This window comes from Danio rerio, chromosome 8 (genome assembly GCF_052040795.2).
Source record: "Danio rerio strain M-AB ecotype USA chromosome 8, GRCz13ab, whole genome shotgun sequence".
Taxonomy (NCBI): Eukaryota; Metazoa; Chordata; class Actinopteri; order Cypriniformes; family Danionidae; genus Danio; species Danio rerio.
This window is the reverse complement of record NC_141028.1, coordinates 9,577,460-9,592,078: the sequence shown is the minus strand read 5'-3', so window position 1 is coordinate 9,592,078 and position 14,619 is coordinate 9,577,460. Positions and strand designations below refer to the sequence as shown.

General features: G+C 36.5%; 2 protein-coding genes and 1 long non-coding RNA gene across 8 annotated transcripts in view; 1 reads left to right on the top strand and 2 right to left on the bottom strand.

The window, feature by feature from the left end:
• tfe3a (transcription factor binding to IGHM enhancer 3a) overlaps positions 1 to 1,714 on the bottom strand; it is a 40,353-nt gene extending 38,639 nt beyond the window's left edge. The window contains exon 1 of one of the 2 annotated variants that reach the window (XR_015496806.1): positions 1,216 to 1,710. Coding sequence is in view for 1 of the 2 variants with exons in the window: in NM_131848.2 (NP_571923.2) it covers positions 1,216 to 1,346 (131 nt within the window). In the remaining variant the exon portion in view is untranslated. 2 annotated transcript variants of the gene reach the window in all.
• The window catches only part of LOC147835504 (uncharacterized), a 29,475-nt gene continuing 16,166 nt past the window's right edge, over positions 1,311 to 14,619 (top strand). The window contains exons 1-2 of the long non-coding RNA XR_015497574.1: positions 1,311 to 1,795; positions 8,158 to 8,355. This is a non-coding gene — a long non-coding RNA (uncharacterized LOC147835504). The remainder of the gene's footprint in view (positions 1,796 to 8,157; positions 8,356 to 14,619) is intronic.
• fgd1 (FYVE, RhoGEF and PH domain containing 1) overlaps positions 2,270 to 14,619 on the bottom strand; it is a 112,622-nt gene continuing 100,272 nt past the window's right edge. For all 5 annotated transcript variants that reach the window (XM_087264227.1, XM_087264228.1, XM_087264229.1 and 2 more), the window contains 2 exons: positions 10,465 to 10,611; positions 2,270 to 8,407 (listed from right to left, as the gene is read on the bottom strand). In XM_087264227.1, coding sequence (XP_087120353.1) covers positions 8,138 to 8,407; positions 10,465 to 10,611 — 417 coding nt within the window. In that variant the 3' untranslated portion in view covers positions 2,270 to 8,137. The remainder of the gene's footprint in view (positions 8,408 to 10,464; positions 10,612 to 14,619) is intronic.

The following is a 14,619-nucleotide window of genomic DNA, read 5'->3' as shown; positions in this document are numbered from 1 at the left end:
AGAAGTGTGCAATCGGATGATTATTGCTGGCACACCAGGATTTACAATTTAATAGGATTTTTCTACTCTAAAAAACATATTTTGTGCTTATTTGTTAAAATGGACCTTCAAATTTGGTGGCCAATGCCATTCTGGGCCATGTAGCTTTGGCACTGAGCTAAAGGTTTGTATTTATTTTGGACATAAATTATATTTGTATTATTTATCCTCTTTATGTTATCTGATTAAGTTAATATTATTTTAGGTTCTAGAGACCAGAATTTTAAAAATCTGACTTAAAAACGTGTATACGTTCCTCTTATTTGCTAAAAATAAAAATTATGTGTGCAAAAAATAGGAAAGAATGGTCTAAATTTGCACTCTAGCACTCAAAAATGTATGAAATAAAAAAAAAGTTATTCTTCTCTGAGATGGATAGATGGAGTGACAGATGGATATATAAATGGATAGATGGATGGATGGATGGATAGACAGACAGACAGACAGACAGACAGACAGACAGACAGACAGACAGACAGACAGACAGACAGACAGACAGACAGATAGATAGATAGATAGATAGATAGATAGATAGATAGATAGATAGATAGACATCAATCGATCGATCAATAGAAAGATGGATGGATGGATGGATGGATGGATAATTTAATATGTGAAATCTGTAATATTTTGTGAACGTTTTCCAGTTTTCTGTTTTTGAGCATTGCAGGTCGAATGAAATGAATTAAAATTCTTTATTCATAATTATTTGGATCTGTTGGTGTGAATATCTGAGTTTGTTTAGTATGCATATACTCAGAAACTTGAATAAGTCGAACATTTTTGTTGTTTGTTTGTTTTGTTGTTTTTTTAAATATAATAGTACACAAAAATATTAATGAATCAAATTGAATGGTGCTTCTAATTATTGACTTTTCCAAAACAGTAGCCTTTAGTATAGGAAAATAATAGTAACGGTTTTTCATTAAAAAAGCAACACCACTGCCATTATGTAAACAAACTCTGATATATAATGAATGAAAATGAATGACATTTTTGTTAGTTATCATCAGAAATGATGTTGATAAAGAAACACGTCAGTTGACAGACTTCTTCGTCCTCTACGGACCTTTAACTTTTTTAATTGATGCGCAAGTGTAAAGTTTAGTTCCATCCAACAGCTAATGAACGCAAAGGCAAATCAATTAATTAATGTTTAGTTGATGTGACACTGACCTGATGAGATTGACAGATTCTGCTGAATCCAGTATTACGTAGACGGTCTGAGGACGCTCGTGCCCCTGTTGCCCAGGTGATGCCACTTCCGATCTGCCCTTCTCGGGTCTGACAGAAGGCAGGCTGGACATTTTTTTTTCCAGAAGTCCACCAATAAAATGAACAAATAGCTAAATTAACGAGTTAGAATAACTGATATACACCGATAGCAACCTGTGAGCGACAGTAAGGCAAGCCGGTTGTTTTCTAAAGAGGCTAAAATAGAGGACTGCAAGAGGACTCTCGGTTAGCGAGAGATGTTTACTGCAACCGCTAGTCGTTTCTTCAAATTCCCGTATCGATGCGTTCTTTCTTTATCTGTCTAGACTAGAGTTTGATGAAAAAATAAATGCGACTTAAGAGTCTAAAGTCCGTAGTTCCTCTATCAGCGTGCGACTGCTGTGCAAACGGCTATATCTCGCTCTCTTGTCTCTTCACCGTCCACTGAGAGAGTAATCTGACCGGAAAACCCCACAGTGACGCTCCATGATCAGCCGAGTGAGGACTGACGGGCAAGCGGACCAATAGCCGCGGAGAAGGGGTGGGACTTTGAACTTGTCAGCCTATAGACGAGCGAGAGCATACTTGTTTACTTCAAGCATTAGGTCAGCCTTTGATATAACATTACAAACTATTTCGTCATCCTTTAGATTTAGGTGATACATCTCTGTGTGATGTTTAGATGAAACGAATACTACAATGGTAAAGCGTTTGAGTATGAATGCTGTGGTTTAAATGTACATATAGTGTGGCATTTTCTTTAAATATCTGTATATTTATTAATTTAGGTGTAATATTCATAGTGTATACACAGGTATGTGTATTATTTTGCAGAATCTTCCAATAGGGAACAGTTTTTTAAGCATTAGAGGCATACATATTGAGTGTGTATATATGTAGAGAGAGAAAATATTATTGTGTGAGTGTGAATATACATATATATTATTGCTATGATTAGCAAATCACTAATAATACAATACACAACATTAGGATAAGATGCAATCAAAATGTCACGCTATTTTTTGTTCTTTTATTACTTTATTTCATAAACATTTTCATGATCTTGCACAGATTTCATTGGGATATTAACATACAATGGTACCCAGTGGCCTGCCACTAATTGAATCAACAATAATAATTATAATAGTACTTGAAATAACAGTAATACCCATTATGTGTACAATAAACCAGGTTTCATGAGGGAAAACAACGGTATGTATACTTGTGCCATATAGTGTGATGTTATCGCTAATGGGCTTGGAAAAGAATGCTCATAATGCAGCCATTTTGTGGTTGTCCGAGAGCAAAATAACATTACGTGAACTGTCCTTGAGAAGATCAGATATAAGGGCTATCAGGCAATGTTTTACACATCCTTCTCTGCTGATTTGTTGCAAACGTGCATAAAAAGTCAGCAAAAAAGAAGACAGAAACAGGTCAGGAGGTTGGCATGCTGTGATGATGCCAGAAAGCAGAGGAGAAGGAATGGTAGATCATCGCTAGACAGGTATAATCATTAACATCTATGAGCAAAACAACTGCCCAAGCCTCCATTTCTCTATTTAACTCCCATATAAAAGAATCCAAACGCTGGTTTACAATAAATATGTTTCAAAGTTTGGCGTTACAAAGTAATCTTCCTCACGGCAAAAGGGAATTGTTGCTAAAAGTTATAAAAATGAACAAGATTATACCACTTAAGTCAAAAATCCAGCAACAGATTACATCATCATCATCATCATCATGACTGTGCTAGTGTTTTGGTACAGATTTGAGCATATACAATATATACAATGCAACATTTGACTCTCTGTTCTGCATCACAGAGATGTACTGCTCACTCCCAAATTATTCATTTTGTGTTAATCCTCAACATTGTGTAGCCAATGTACAGAGAAAGTCAATTCCTGAACTTGTCGTGTCATTTATTAATAAACACAAAGCTGTTCCCTTGATCATACGATAAAATAGCACCTCTATTTCTGTAAATGACAGATCAAAGACACAAGATTGTTCAGTTTTGCTTAAAAATGCACCGTTGTTCAGACATCCTAAAATTAACTACAGTGTATCTCTTTTTGTGTGTGTAAAACCTCAGAGTGATATACTTTCAAAACGTTGTTTATAAATCAATTTTATGGACGAAACAATAAAGGCTTATCATACTGTACATCATCTTCCAATTATTATGGGACTAAAACTTTAAAGGGTGCACAATATATCGGTGGTCATATCAATATCGGCCGATATCAGAATTAGGCAGAGAAATTATGTATTATTTCCGCTGTTTGAACTCAGAGGGATGCTATATATATTGGTGGCCATATCAATATCGGTCCGATATCAAAATTAGGCAGATAAATTATGTATTATTTTCATTGCTTTCACTTATAGGATTACACAATATATCGGTGGCCATATCAATATCGGCCGATATCAGTCCGATATCAAAATTAGGGAGATAAACTATGTACTATTTCCGCTGCTTGAACCACTTTACATGCTTGGTGCCAACACATTTTTTATCATTTTACTGGTATTTTAATTTTGGTAATGTTCTTTGACTTGGTTGCTTTTTTTGCATTATTATTTTTTATCAAGCAATTGATTTTAATTCTATAAAAGAAAGTTGACCATGAAAATTAATAGTTAATTAATAAAGTTTAGAGTTGTTCACTGTATGAGTTTTAACTTTTGTTTTTGCAGTCATGTGGAAAAAATGATATCTATCGAACTATTATTGTTTATCCACCTTTATAGTTATCGGTATCGGTCAAAAAAACTATATCAATCAATCCCTACAAACATACCAAATAAACAATGTCATATCCATGACAAATAATGATTTAAAGTTCATCTATATGCTTATATATGGTTTATCAGCCTTCAGATTTATAGTTATCGCTATAGGTAAAAAAAAAAATAATATCGAAGCATCCCTGAAAACAAATAAACAATAAATTATATCCTCCCAAATGATAATTACCTTGTATTTTGGTAGTGTTCATCTATATGCCTTCATATTGTATATCGGCTTTTAGATTTATTGATATTGGTTATCGGTATCAGTCAAAAAAATAAAAAAAACATATCGATGCTTCCCTAATGACATTCCAAATAAACAATAAATTATATCCTCCGAATGATGATTTCCTTGTATTTTGATAGTGTTCATCTATATGCCTATATATTGTTTATCGGCATTTAGATTTATAGATATCGGTTATCGGTATCAGTCAAAAAAAATCTATCGATACACACCAAAACACATTTCAAATAAACAATAAGTTATATCCTCCCAAATGATTTCCTTGTATTTTGGTAGTGCTCATATATTGTTTATCAACCTTCAGATTTATAGATATCGGTCAAAAAAATCCATATTGATGCATCCCTAAAAACATAGCAAATAAACAAAAGGTTTTATCCTCCCAAATGATGATTTCCTTGTATTTTGCCAGTGTTTATCTATATGCCTATATGTTATTTATCAGCCTCCAAATTTATAGAGTTATCGGTTATCGGTAAAAATATCAATGCACCCCTAAAAAACATAGCAAATAAACAATAAGTTATATCCTCCCAAATGATGATTTGCTTATATTTTGTTAGTGTTCATCTATATGCCTATATATTGTTTACCAGCCATCAGATTTATAGTTATCGGTTATCGGTATTGGTCAAACAATCAATATTGATGCATCTTTAAAAAATACCAAATAAACAATCAGTTATATGCTCCCAAATTATGATTTACCTGTGTTTTGGTAGTGTACATCTACATCTTTATATTTTGTTTATCTGCCTTCAGATTTATAGTTATCGGTTATTGGTATCAGTCAAAACAAATAATAATAATGCATGCCTAAAAGAAGAGAAAATAACCAATAAGTTATATCCTCCCAAATGATGATTTCCTTGTATTTTGATAGTGTTTATCTTTTTGGTTCATCGCAGTTTTTCTACCCTCACTACATTTACCTCAAGGAGTAAAAAAAGACAATAAATATCGGTATTAAAAAACAAATAAAACAAATGTGACAACAACACAGAAATGACATTTCATTTTCTAATACACATTTTCTGCAGTATACTTTGGCAAAAAGCAATTGTGAAAACAAAACTAGATAAGCAGAGGGCTGCGAAATATCGGTAAGGCAGGATATAAAGAACAATAATACTGAAAGTAGAGGAAGATGAATGTGTGTGTTTGTAAGCGTGAGTGACGGGCAGGCTCAACTGAGGATTCTGGGAATGACAAGTCGTAAACATTATGGAAGATAACACACGCAGCCGTTAACACTCCTGAATTGTGAATTGTTCAGAAATCACTGCTTTCTTCAGACAGACTGGAGGAAACACACCGACTGGTTCACCTTTACTTCAAAATCGAGCGATGTCTTTGACAACAAAGAGCCAGATTAAAGCAATATCAAACACAAAAGAAAAATAGTTAAAGCAGTTCTCAATGAGTTCACATTGGCAAGTACGTTTTTGGAAACTGGATTCAAAAAGAGGAGAAAGAAAACAAAGCTCTTTCTATAAAACACTGAATATCTACCTCTGGAATACGTGGTAAAACGAGAGAACTCATCCTAAGCTTTTCTTGACCTGGAATTTACCACAAGTCCATTTAAAAACTGCACGTAACGAAGATCAAACACCGAAGCTCATCGACAATACCTAACCCACAAAACTGGGCTCTGAGGAATAAGTTATATTTACAAATGAATTTGTCCTTGCGTCTTTTCATACACAAATACAACACGGCTGAAAACGTTTGATATCCTCATCAAAACTTTGACCTTGTTTTATTTATATATATATATATATTCTGTATTCATCTAAAAAGAAACAACCCTCTAAATAAGGCAGGGATATCATTGAGTTTCACAATGATAAAAACTAGCCAGATTCATACATACCTTTTATCTTATATGCAGTCTTATCAAATCCCACAACATTCATAAAATCACTCATGCACGCTAAAACTACCGGATAAGCCTTTGTTATCCTGTAAGAAGCCCTGTCATTTATTCCTTTGATTTAAACATTTTATTACACGCTTTTTCAGAATCGTTCGAACAAAAGGGTTTCTTTAGCCATGAATCTCACAAAAAGGTGTCACTTATCATCCCAAATATAAAAAAGACAATTTTATTTTGCTTAAAAGTAAATATGCTTAATTTAAACGGATAGTTCACCCTCAATAGAGAATTTACTCACTATTTACTCATCCTCAAGTGGTTTAAGTTTCTTTATATTGTTGAACACCTAAGAAGATAGCCTATCTTGAAAACCTGTATTAACTGACTTCCACTATAGGAAAAACAAATACTATGGAAGTCCATGGTTAGAGGTTTCCAGCATTTTTTAAACCATCTTCTTTTGTGTTCGAAAGAAGAGTCATAAATGAATAAATGATGACAGAATTTTCAGTTTTGGGTGAACTATCCCTAAGGACCATTAGCCTATTTTTTTTTCATTGTGCCATATTTTCACTATTCTCAATAATTCTCCGTAACACAATGCTATTTTATAAATTTGATAGCATAAATAGCATTAGCAATAGCATTATTGCTAGCAATAGCATTAACATAAATTAAAGACAGCACAACACAATACTACACTGTAAATAGTGAACAATTCCAACAATATATCACTTATTTTATTTTGCTAAGACAATATGGTCACTTTAATAAGCTTTATTTACTTCGTGCAAAATAAAAGTTTCTTATATTAGCTCGATTTGGGACTGACGTGACATTCACTCCTAAAATATAAGCGGACGTTTTGACAAGCGTCCACTAGATGGCGGAATCAATTTGTAGGTGTTTTTCTGCGCTGAAAGGACCGTGGAGTCAACAGGAAGCACATATTTCTGTTGGTCGTGAGTGGTTTAAAACCCGCTTAATAAATATTCCTGCTATGTTTTTGATTACCACACATGTACTCTGTGTCTCTGAGATTAACACAGGCTTGCATAGCTGAACAACATGTCACGTGGCCAATCCTGTCACTGTTCACTACAACAGCCGACGTTTGATAATGTAACCGAAATGTGAAATCCTGGATTTGTTCCTCTTCCCAAGCGGATTATTGCCATAAATATTGGCTGGGTTCAGATTCTACTAACTAAAAAAAAACGAACAAAAGCCATTTCCGTTCCAGGGTATTATACCTTTAGACTCTCATGAAACCAGACCAAACCTTCGAACACAACTCGCCATCAGTGTTACTTTACTAAACCACATCCCAACACCTGGATATTTAGCAGAAAACAGTCTATCTAAAGGAACAGTTCACCCAAAAATGAAAATTCTGTCATAATTTTGCCAAACATGTACTTGTTTCAAAGTTTTGAGTTGCTTTCTTCAGTTGAACACAAAAGAAGACATGCTTTAAAACCATTTGCTTCCATAGTAATTGTTTTTCCTACTATATAGGTCAAGGTTTTGAGCATTCTTCAAAATATCTTCTTTTGTGTTCAACATAAAAATCTTAGGAATCTCTTAAATATTTAAAACCATATGACGGATGAATAAAAACCGTGAGTAAATTTTCATTTTGAGCTGAACTGTCCCTTTGACACAGAAACTGCTAACAAAAAAAATCAATGCACGTACTGTTGTCTTTAAAGTGTGCACACTTTTTTCTGTCAGATTGTTCCAAACACTGGTCACTCACACAAAGATGAGCAATACACAGAGAAACGTACCTGTAGATATTTCATGCAACTTACAACTGACAATTAATACAGATGTGTGTAAGAGAGAAGCTATATGTGTGTGTCTGTGTGTGTTTGTCTATTATATCCTGTCACTGTGGTCACATTTGTACAGTTTGCGTGTGCAAAATGATATCATATATATTTTTTAGCCAATCATGTGCTTTCTCCTGTAGGCGCTGGCTCCTCCCCCTCCTCCTCCAGGGCTTCACAAATGGGCCCGTTGGATTGTAGCTCTTCGCCCCTGCCGGCTCGGGATAAAACCTCCATCCAGCGGCGCTGCAGCTCCTCACAGTCGGCGCTGAAGTAAACCGTCAGATGACTCTGGCTCATTTTGAAGGCGAAGCGGCGTTCCAGGCGGTCACCGGATTCAGGTAAAGACACCTCGAAGCCGATGAGGGGGAGACTGCGCTGAGCTTTGACATCCTGAGAGGGAACGAGAGACCAGAAAATCAATATCTAGTCTGGTAAAGCATTAACTAGACTCTGGGAAGCACATTAGTCATGGGACGAGCTGCAAGGCTTTGTTTACACCTGGTGTTAACATCTGTCTTTGCTGATCTGATCAGATCTCAGGCCAGGAGAATGCATGTCAAATGCATCTGCCTGAACTATGTGTGACCAAATGTTTGGGGGTTGCTAATAGTAAAGCATGTTATCGTTAACTAAATCTAAAATAAATGCTTATGTTTCAAAAGAAAAATATGGCTGTATTAATGATGATTCTTTCATTTTTACCATATGCCATATTATTTTACACACATACAGTTGAAACCAGAAGTTTACATACACTTTAAAAAAAGGAACATAACCATTTTTGGTCCCACTTTATATTAAGTGTCCCTAACTACTATGTACTTACATCAAAAAAATAAATACAATGTACTTACTTTGTTTATGATGTATTTGAGAACAAGTTCTCTTGAGTTGGGATAGAGGTTGGGTTATGGACAGGTTTGGTGGCATGGGTAGGTTTAAGGGTGGGTTAAGGTGTAAGGGATGGTGAACAGTGTATTTACAAATGTAATTACAAAAGTTAATTACAGATGTAATTACATACATGTATTTAATCAAGCATAAGTACACAGTAAATACATGTATTTACACAATGAGGACATTGCATCAAACTATTAATTCCTATGTAAGTACATATTAGTTAAGGCCACTTAATAGAAAGTGGGACCCCATTTTTTAAAAATGAGTGATGGTAAATCATACTAAACGTTTACTATTTTAGGTCCGTTAGGATTACCTAAATGATTTACATTTGCTAAATGCCAGATAATGAGATACAATTTTTTATTATTCATTTCCAGACAGTCAAAAGTTTGCATACATTTCCTTGGTATTTTCTTTAGCTTTTCTTTTAAACTGTATAACTTTGTTCAAATGTTTTGGGTATCCTTCCACAAGCTTCTCACAATAGTTTGAAGGAATTTTGACCCATTCCTTCTGACAGAACTGGTGTAACTGAGTCAGATTTGAAGGCTGTTTTGCTCGCACAAGCTTCTTCAACTCTGCCCACTATTTTCTATAGGATTGAAATCAGGGCTTTGTGATGGCCACTCCAAAACATTCACTCTGTTGTCCTTAAAGCACATTTGGCAGTTTGCTTAGGGTCATGGTCTGTTTGTAAAACCCATTTGAGCCCAAGTTTTAATTTCCTGGCTGATGTCTTGAGATGTTGTTTCAGTATTTCTACATAATGTTCTTTCTTCATGATGCCATCTATGCAGTGAAGTGGACCAGTCCCTCCTGCAGCAAAACAGCCCCACAACATGATGCTGCCGCCTCCATACTTCACAGTTGGGATGGTGTTCCTAGGCTTGTAAGCTTTCCCCTTTGTCCTCTAAATGCAACACTGGTCATTATGGCCAAACAGTTCAATCTTAGTTCCATCAGACCACAGGACATGTCTCTAACAACTTGTCTTTTTCCCAGTGTAATTGAGCAATTTGTAATCTCACTTTGTTGTTGATTCTGGCTTGTTGATTTTTCCATGCTGTCACAAAAGGAAGCAGTGTGTTTGAGGTTTTCCTTAAATACTATTCCACAGTTGTGCCTCCAATTAACTCAAATGTTGTCAATTAACCAATCAAAAGCTTCCAAAACCTTGACACCATGTTTACTGTATGTAAACTTGACTTTCAAGAAAAGTTATAACAATTTTTTTTAAATATCTCTCTCATTATTCTGCTATTAAGCATAACAGAAACAAATTTGATAATCCTAAATTACATAAAAGAGAAAAAGTTTAGTCACATTAACATCTGACTTTTTAAAAAAAATAGTTATGTGCCTTTTTATACAGTGTATGTAAACTTCTGGTTTCAATTGTATACACACACATAAATATATATATCTTATTTTGTGTTGAACAGAAGAAAGAAATTCAAACAGGATTTGAAAAAAAGAAAATAATGACAGAATGTTCTGTTTTGGGTGAACTGTCTCTTTAAAGGAGACCTGTTTGATCTTCTCACCTGTGGAGCACCATAGATATACAGCACCAGTGGTTCATTTTCAGGGATGACGAACCAGGCCTTCTGCCAACCACGGCCACTTCCCTTCTCCATGTGGTGCAGGAAACTACACAGCACACTGTTTTCAGCCGCCACCGAGGCCTGCTTCTGTATCAGGAAAACAACAAGTTTTTCTTAAACGTTTTTGCATACAGAATTATATTTTTTTTTCTACCCATTCACCCTAACATATTTTACATACATTTGTTCATTCATTCATCAAAAGTCCTTTATTTATCAGGCGTCACCACAGCGGAGTGAACCGCCAACTATTCCAGCATGTTTTATGCAGCGGATGCCCTTCCAGCTGCAACCCAGTACTGGGAAACACCCACTCTCGCATTCACACACCACTTCTACACTACGGCTAATTTAGTTCACCCTATTCACATATAGCGCATGTCTTTGGACTGTGGGGGAAACCGGATCAGCCAGAGCACCACTGGACTAACCAAAAACCGGACAAGGTTGATCAAATATGAAGAAAACAAACACATGAAAATATCTAAAATAAGACTAAGACTAAATTAAAATATATAGCTAAACTAACACTGCTTAAAGGGATTGTTCGCCCCAAAATGAAGATTTTGTCCCATTTACTCACACTTTATGTATTTCTTTCTTCTGCTGAACACAAAACATGATATTTTGAAGAATGTTGTAAAAAACATCCATTGACCATAGTAGGAACAAAAACAAAATGGAAGTCAATTTTCAGCATTCTTCAGTAAATCTTCCTTTGTGTTCAACAGAAGAAACTCAAACAGGTTTGGAATAAATGAAGGATGAGTAAATAATCATCGAATTTACAGTTTTGGGTGAACTATCCCTTCAACAGGACGTCACGGTGGCGCAGTGGGTAGCACAATCGCCCCACAGCAAGAAGGTCACATGGTTCGAGCCCCGGCTGGGTCAGTTGGCATTTCTGTGTGAAGTTTGCATGTTCTCCCCGTGTTCGTGTGAGTTTTCTCCGGGTTTCCCCCACAAGTCCAAAGACATGCACTATAGGTGAATTGGGTAAGCTAAATTGTCCGTAGTGTATGTGTGTGAATGAGTGTGTATGCATGTTTCCCAGTGATGGGTTGCACCTGGAAGGGAATCCGCTGCGTAAAACATATGCTGGATAAGTTGATGGTTCATTGCACTGTGGCGACTCCTGATTAATAAAGAGACTAAGCCGAAAAGAAAATGAATGAATGAATCCCTTCAACACTTTAACACACAATAACATCACCTATATACTATATAACTACAGGTTAACTGTGTTTGTATATAATAATTTAACTGTTAAAAAGCTATTAGTTACTAGTTGATTACTTAAAGTTATTAGTAACTAATAAAGTTATGGTAAATAATAACTTTAACTGTTTTACTTTTGATTGTAATGCAATAATGTGCACCTTTTGTAAAGCAAACAATAATTTTTGTGAATAAAAGCGCTAGACAAATAATCTTGAATTCAAGAGTTCACACTTAGCTGATGATTTATAAAAGCTTGTTTGGCATGCTGTCCCGGGAGAGAGCCCCGAGCTCAAGGGCTCCTCGAGCCCGGGGCTTCCTCCCGTTGGCAGAGCAAGAGGGGAGCCTGAGCTCAGTGGATCTCAGAACTCCCCTGCTGCGGTAGCTAAGGGAACACAAGGGATTAGACCAAGCTTGATTGTTATGTATGTTGAATGTCTTTGGATGTTGGGAGGAAACGGGAGAACCCGGGGAAAACCCACGCGGACACGGGGAGAACATACAAACTCCTCACAGAAACACCCACCGGTCCTGTGAAACCAGGGCTGGCAGGGTTCTTGCTGTGGGGCTCACAGTGCTAAACACTGCGCCGCCGTGCCGCCCAATCAGAGGTAAAGGAGGAGAAAAGGGGAGGAGGGGGGTTTCTTCCAAACGAAGATAAAGTAAACTGAAAACTGTGGCTATTTATAGTAGCTTAGGGCTCATATGATAGGAAGATAGTGATTAGCAAATGCGAGACCGGCCGTGATAAATCACAAGCACGTGATCCTCTCGAAATTAGTTAATGAATAAACTTCACTTGAATTGAACACTGTTTTTTTTCCACTGTTCTAAAATCTTTACATCCCCAAAATTGTTTTTTGCATTGCATTGGCCTTACAAACCTTATGGAACTCGTATTTCTTTTCAAATTTTTTTAAACTCCATGTGAAATCAAAATGTACAATATTTATTTTGCTACTGCACATTGTTACTCTCTAGCTGAACAACTAATTCATGCAAGTTAACCCACTGAAAAAAAAAATCTGTCAAAGTCTCACTTTTTCCTGACCATGTTAGGCCCCGTTTACACTAATACGTTTTAGTTTTAAAACAGCGCTTTAGAACAAAAATTATCCACGTCCACACATAGCATTTTTGAACAGCTCCGTTCACACTATACCACTGAAAATGCACATCACGTGACCACACACACACACACACTGGCCACGTCCGTACCTAGCATTTCTGAACACCTCTCCTCCCACACTATACAGATGAAAACGCACATCACGTGACCACACACACACACTCTAGCATGTGCTGCAGCGTATGCGCACGTCTGAGCTCCAGGCAGTCAGTGGGTGCGTGGAGCACACCTCCCCAGATAAGAGCAGCAAATGTCAGACAGTTCATCAAGGATCTGCCGCTTGATCTATAGTTGTTAAATGTGATATTTAATTCATCTTGTCTCTATTTAAGGACTCTTCGTTCTTTTGAATCAGGGCCGGAGTGGGACTCTTTTTCAGCCCTGGAGTTTCAAGCCTTAGACCGGCCCACCTCAGTTCACCACTGACTATATTAAAATAAGGTCATTTCTAATTCAGTTTCTAATTACACTATCACATCTTTTTTTGAGAAAACAGCTGCTTTAGAACTTCAAATGTTCAACAACCCTTACAGTATTATATGTCTTAACAATAAAAAGGAAAAAAAAAAAAATGTTACTCAGACGAGGACCAAACCCAGGTTGGTGACATCATAACCTAACGAGCTAACCACTGTACCACAACAGCTGTTCAATGAATGGTGACTTATCTAGCTATAACATCATTAACCTGCAGGCTGCATCTTGCTCACGAGGCTACGAGAAAATAGATAAAAAGAGCAGAGCTGCGGTAAAATAATGAATAAGAAGGCTGTGGTCAAGTAAATGAATAAATAATTTTAAAAAAGTGTGACTGCTGAGAGCGACAGATTCTGGAGCTAGGGACACCGGCCCTCGCGGCCAAAAAACGGACCGGCCCACCGGGAATTCTCCCGGTCCTCCCGATTAGCAAATCCGGGCCTGTTTTGAATCTATCACTTTTGTGTTTTGGCTGAGCACAAAGATAAGTTAATATATTATTTTATGTAACTACGTACACTGATTCTGCACATTTGACTGATTGCTTGCTTTTAATTCCTATATTGTACAAACTTATTGTACGTTATACTTTTATGATGACTATTATTGATTATAGAAACTGATATTCAGCAAAAGAGACAGGGTGTGTTTTATATTTTTCAATGAAAATATAAGAAAGCAGTTATGTTATAGGCTGCGTTTGACGGTCATATAAATGTTAGGGGTGTCACGATTTCGATTAAAAATCTAAATCGTGACACCCCTAATATTTATATGACCGTCAAACGATTTTTAATCGAAATCGATCGAAATTTATGCTCAATTTCGATTATCGAATCAAAAAATAGAATTGTCGATGCTGCCATGCCCCCATGTCACATCAGCTTGGGTTGCCAAGCGGGAAAAAACAGGCTTGTTGAAGTGCTTGTTAAACTGCAGAAGCAGGAGACCCGTCGACAGAACTTAAACCCTCTCCTCTTTCAATGAAGTCGCCGATGTGTAAGCATTTTGGATTTCCAGTGAGTTATGTTGACAACGTTCGTGTTGTCGACAAAAAAACCCCCACAGTTTTACGTATTACGTACGGTTCGTCCGATAGACAACACCGGCATTGCGATCCTCCGCCTGCCCCGTTGCAAATCCGCTCGCGAAAAGTACACACTCAAGCCCTGTTTACACTGTCTTTGTTTTTAAATGGCATTTTAGAACGACAACGATTTGACATCCACAGTGCCGTGTAGCATTTCTGAGCAGCACCTCCTTCCTCTCTA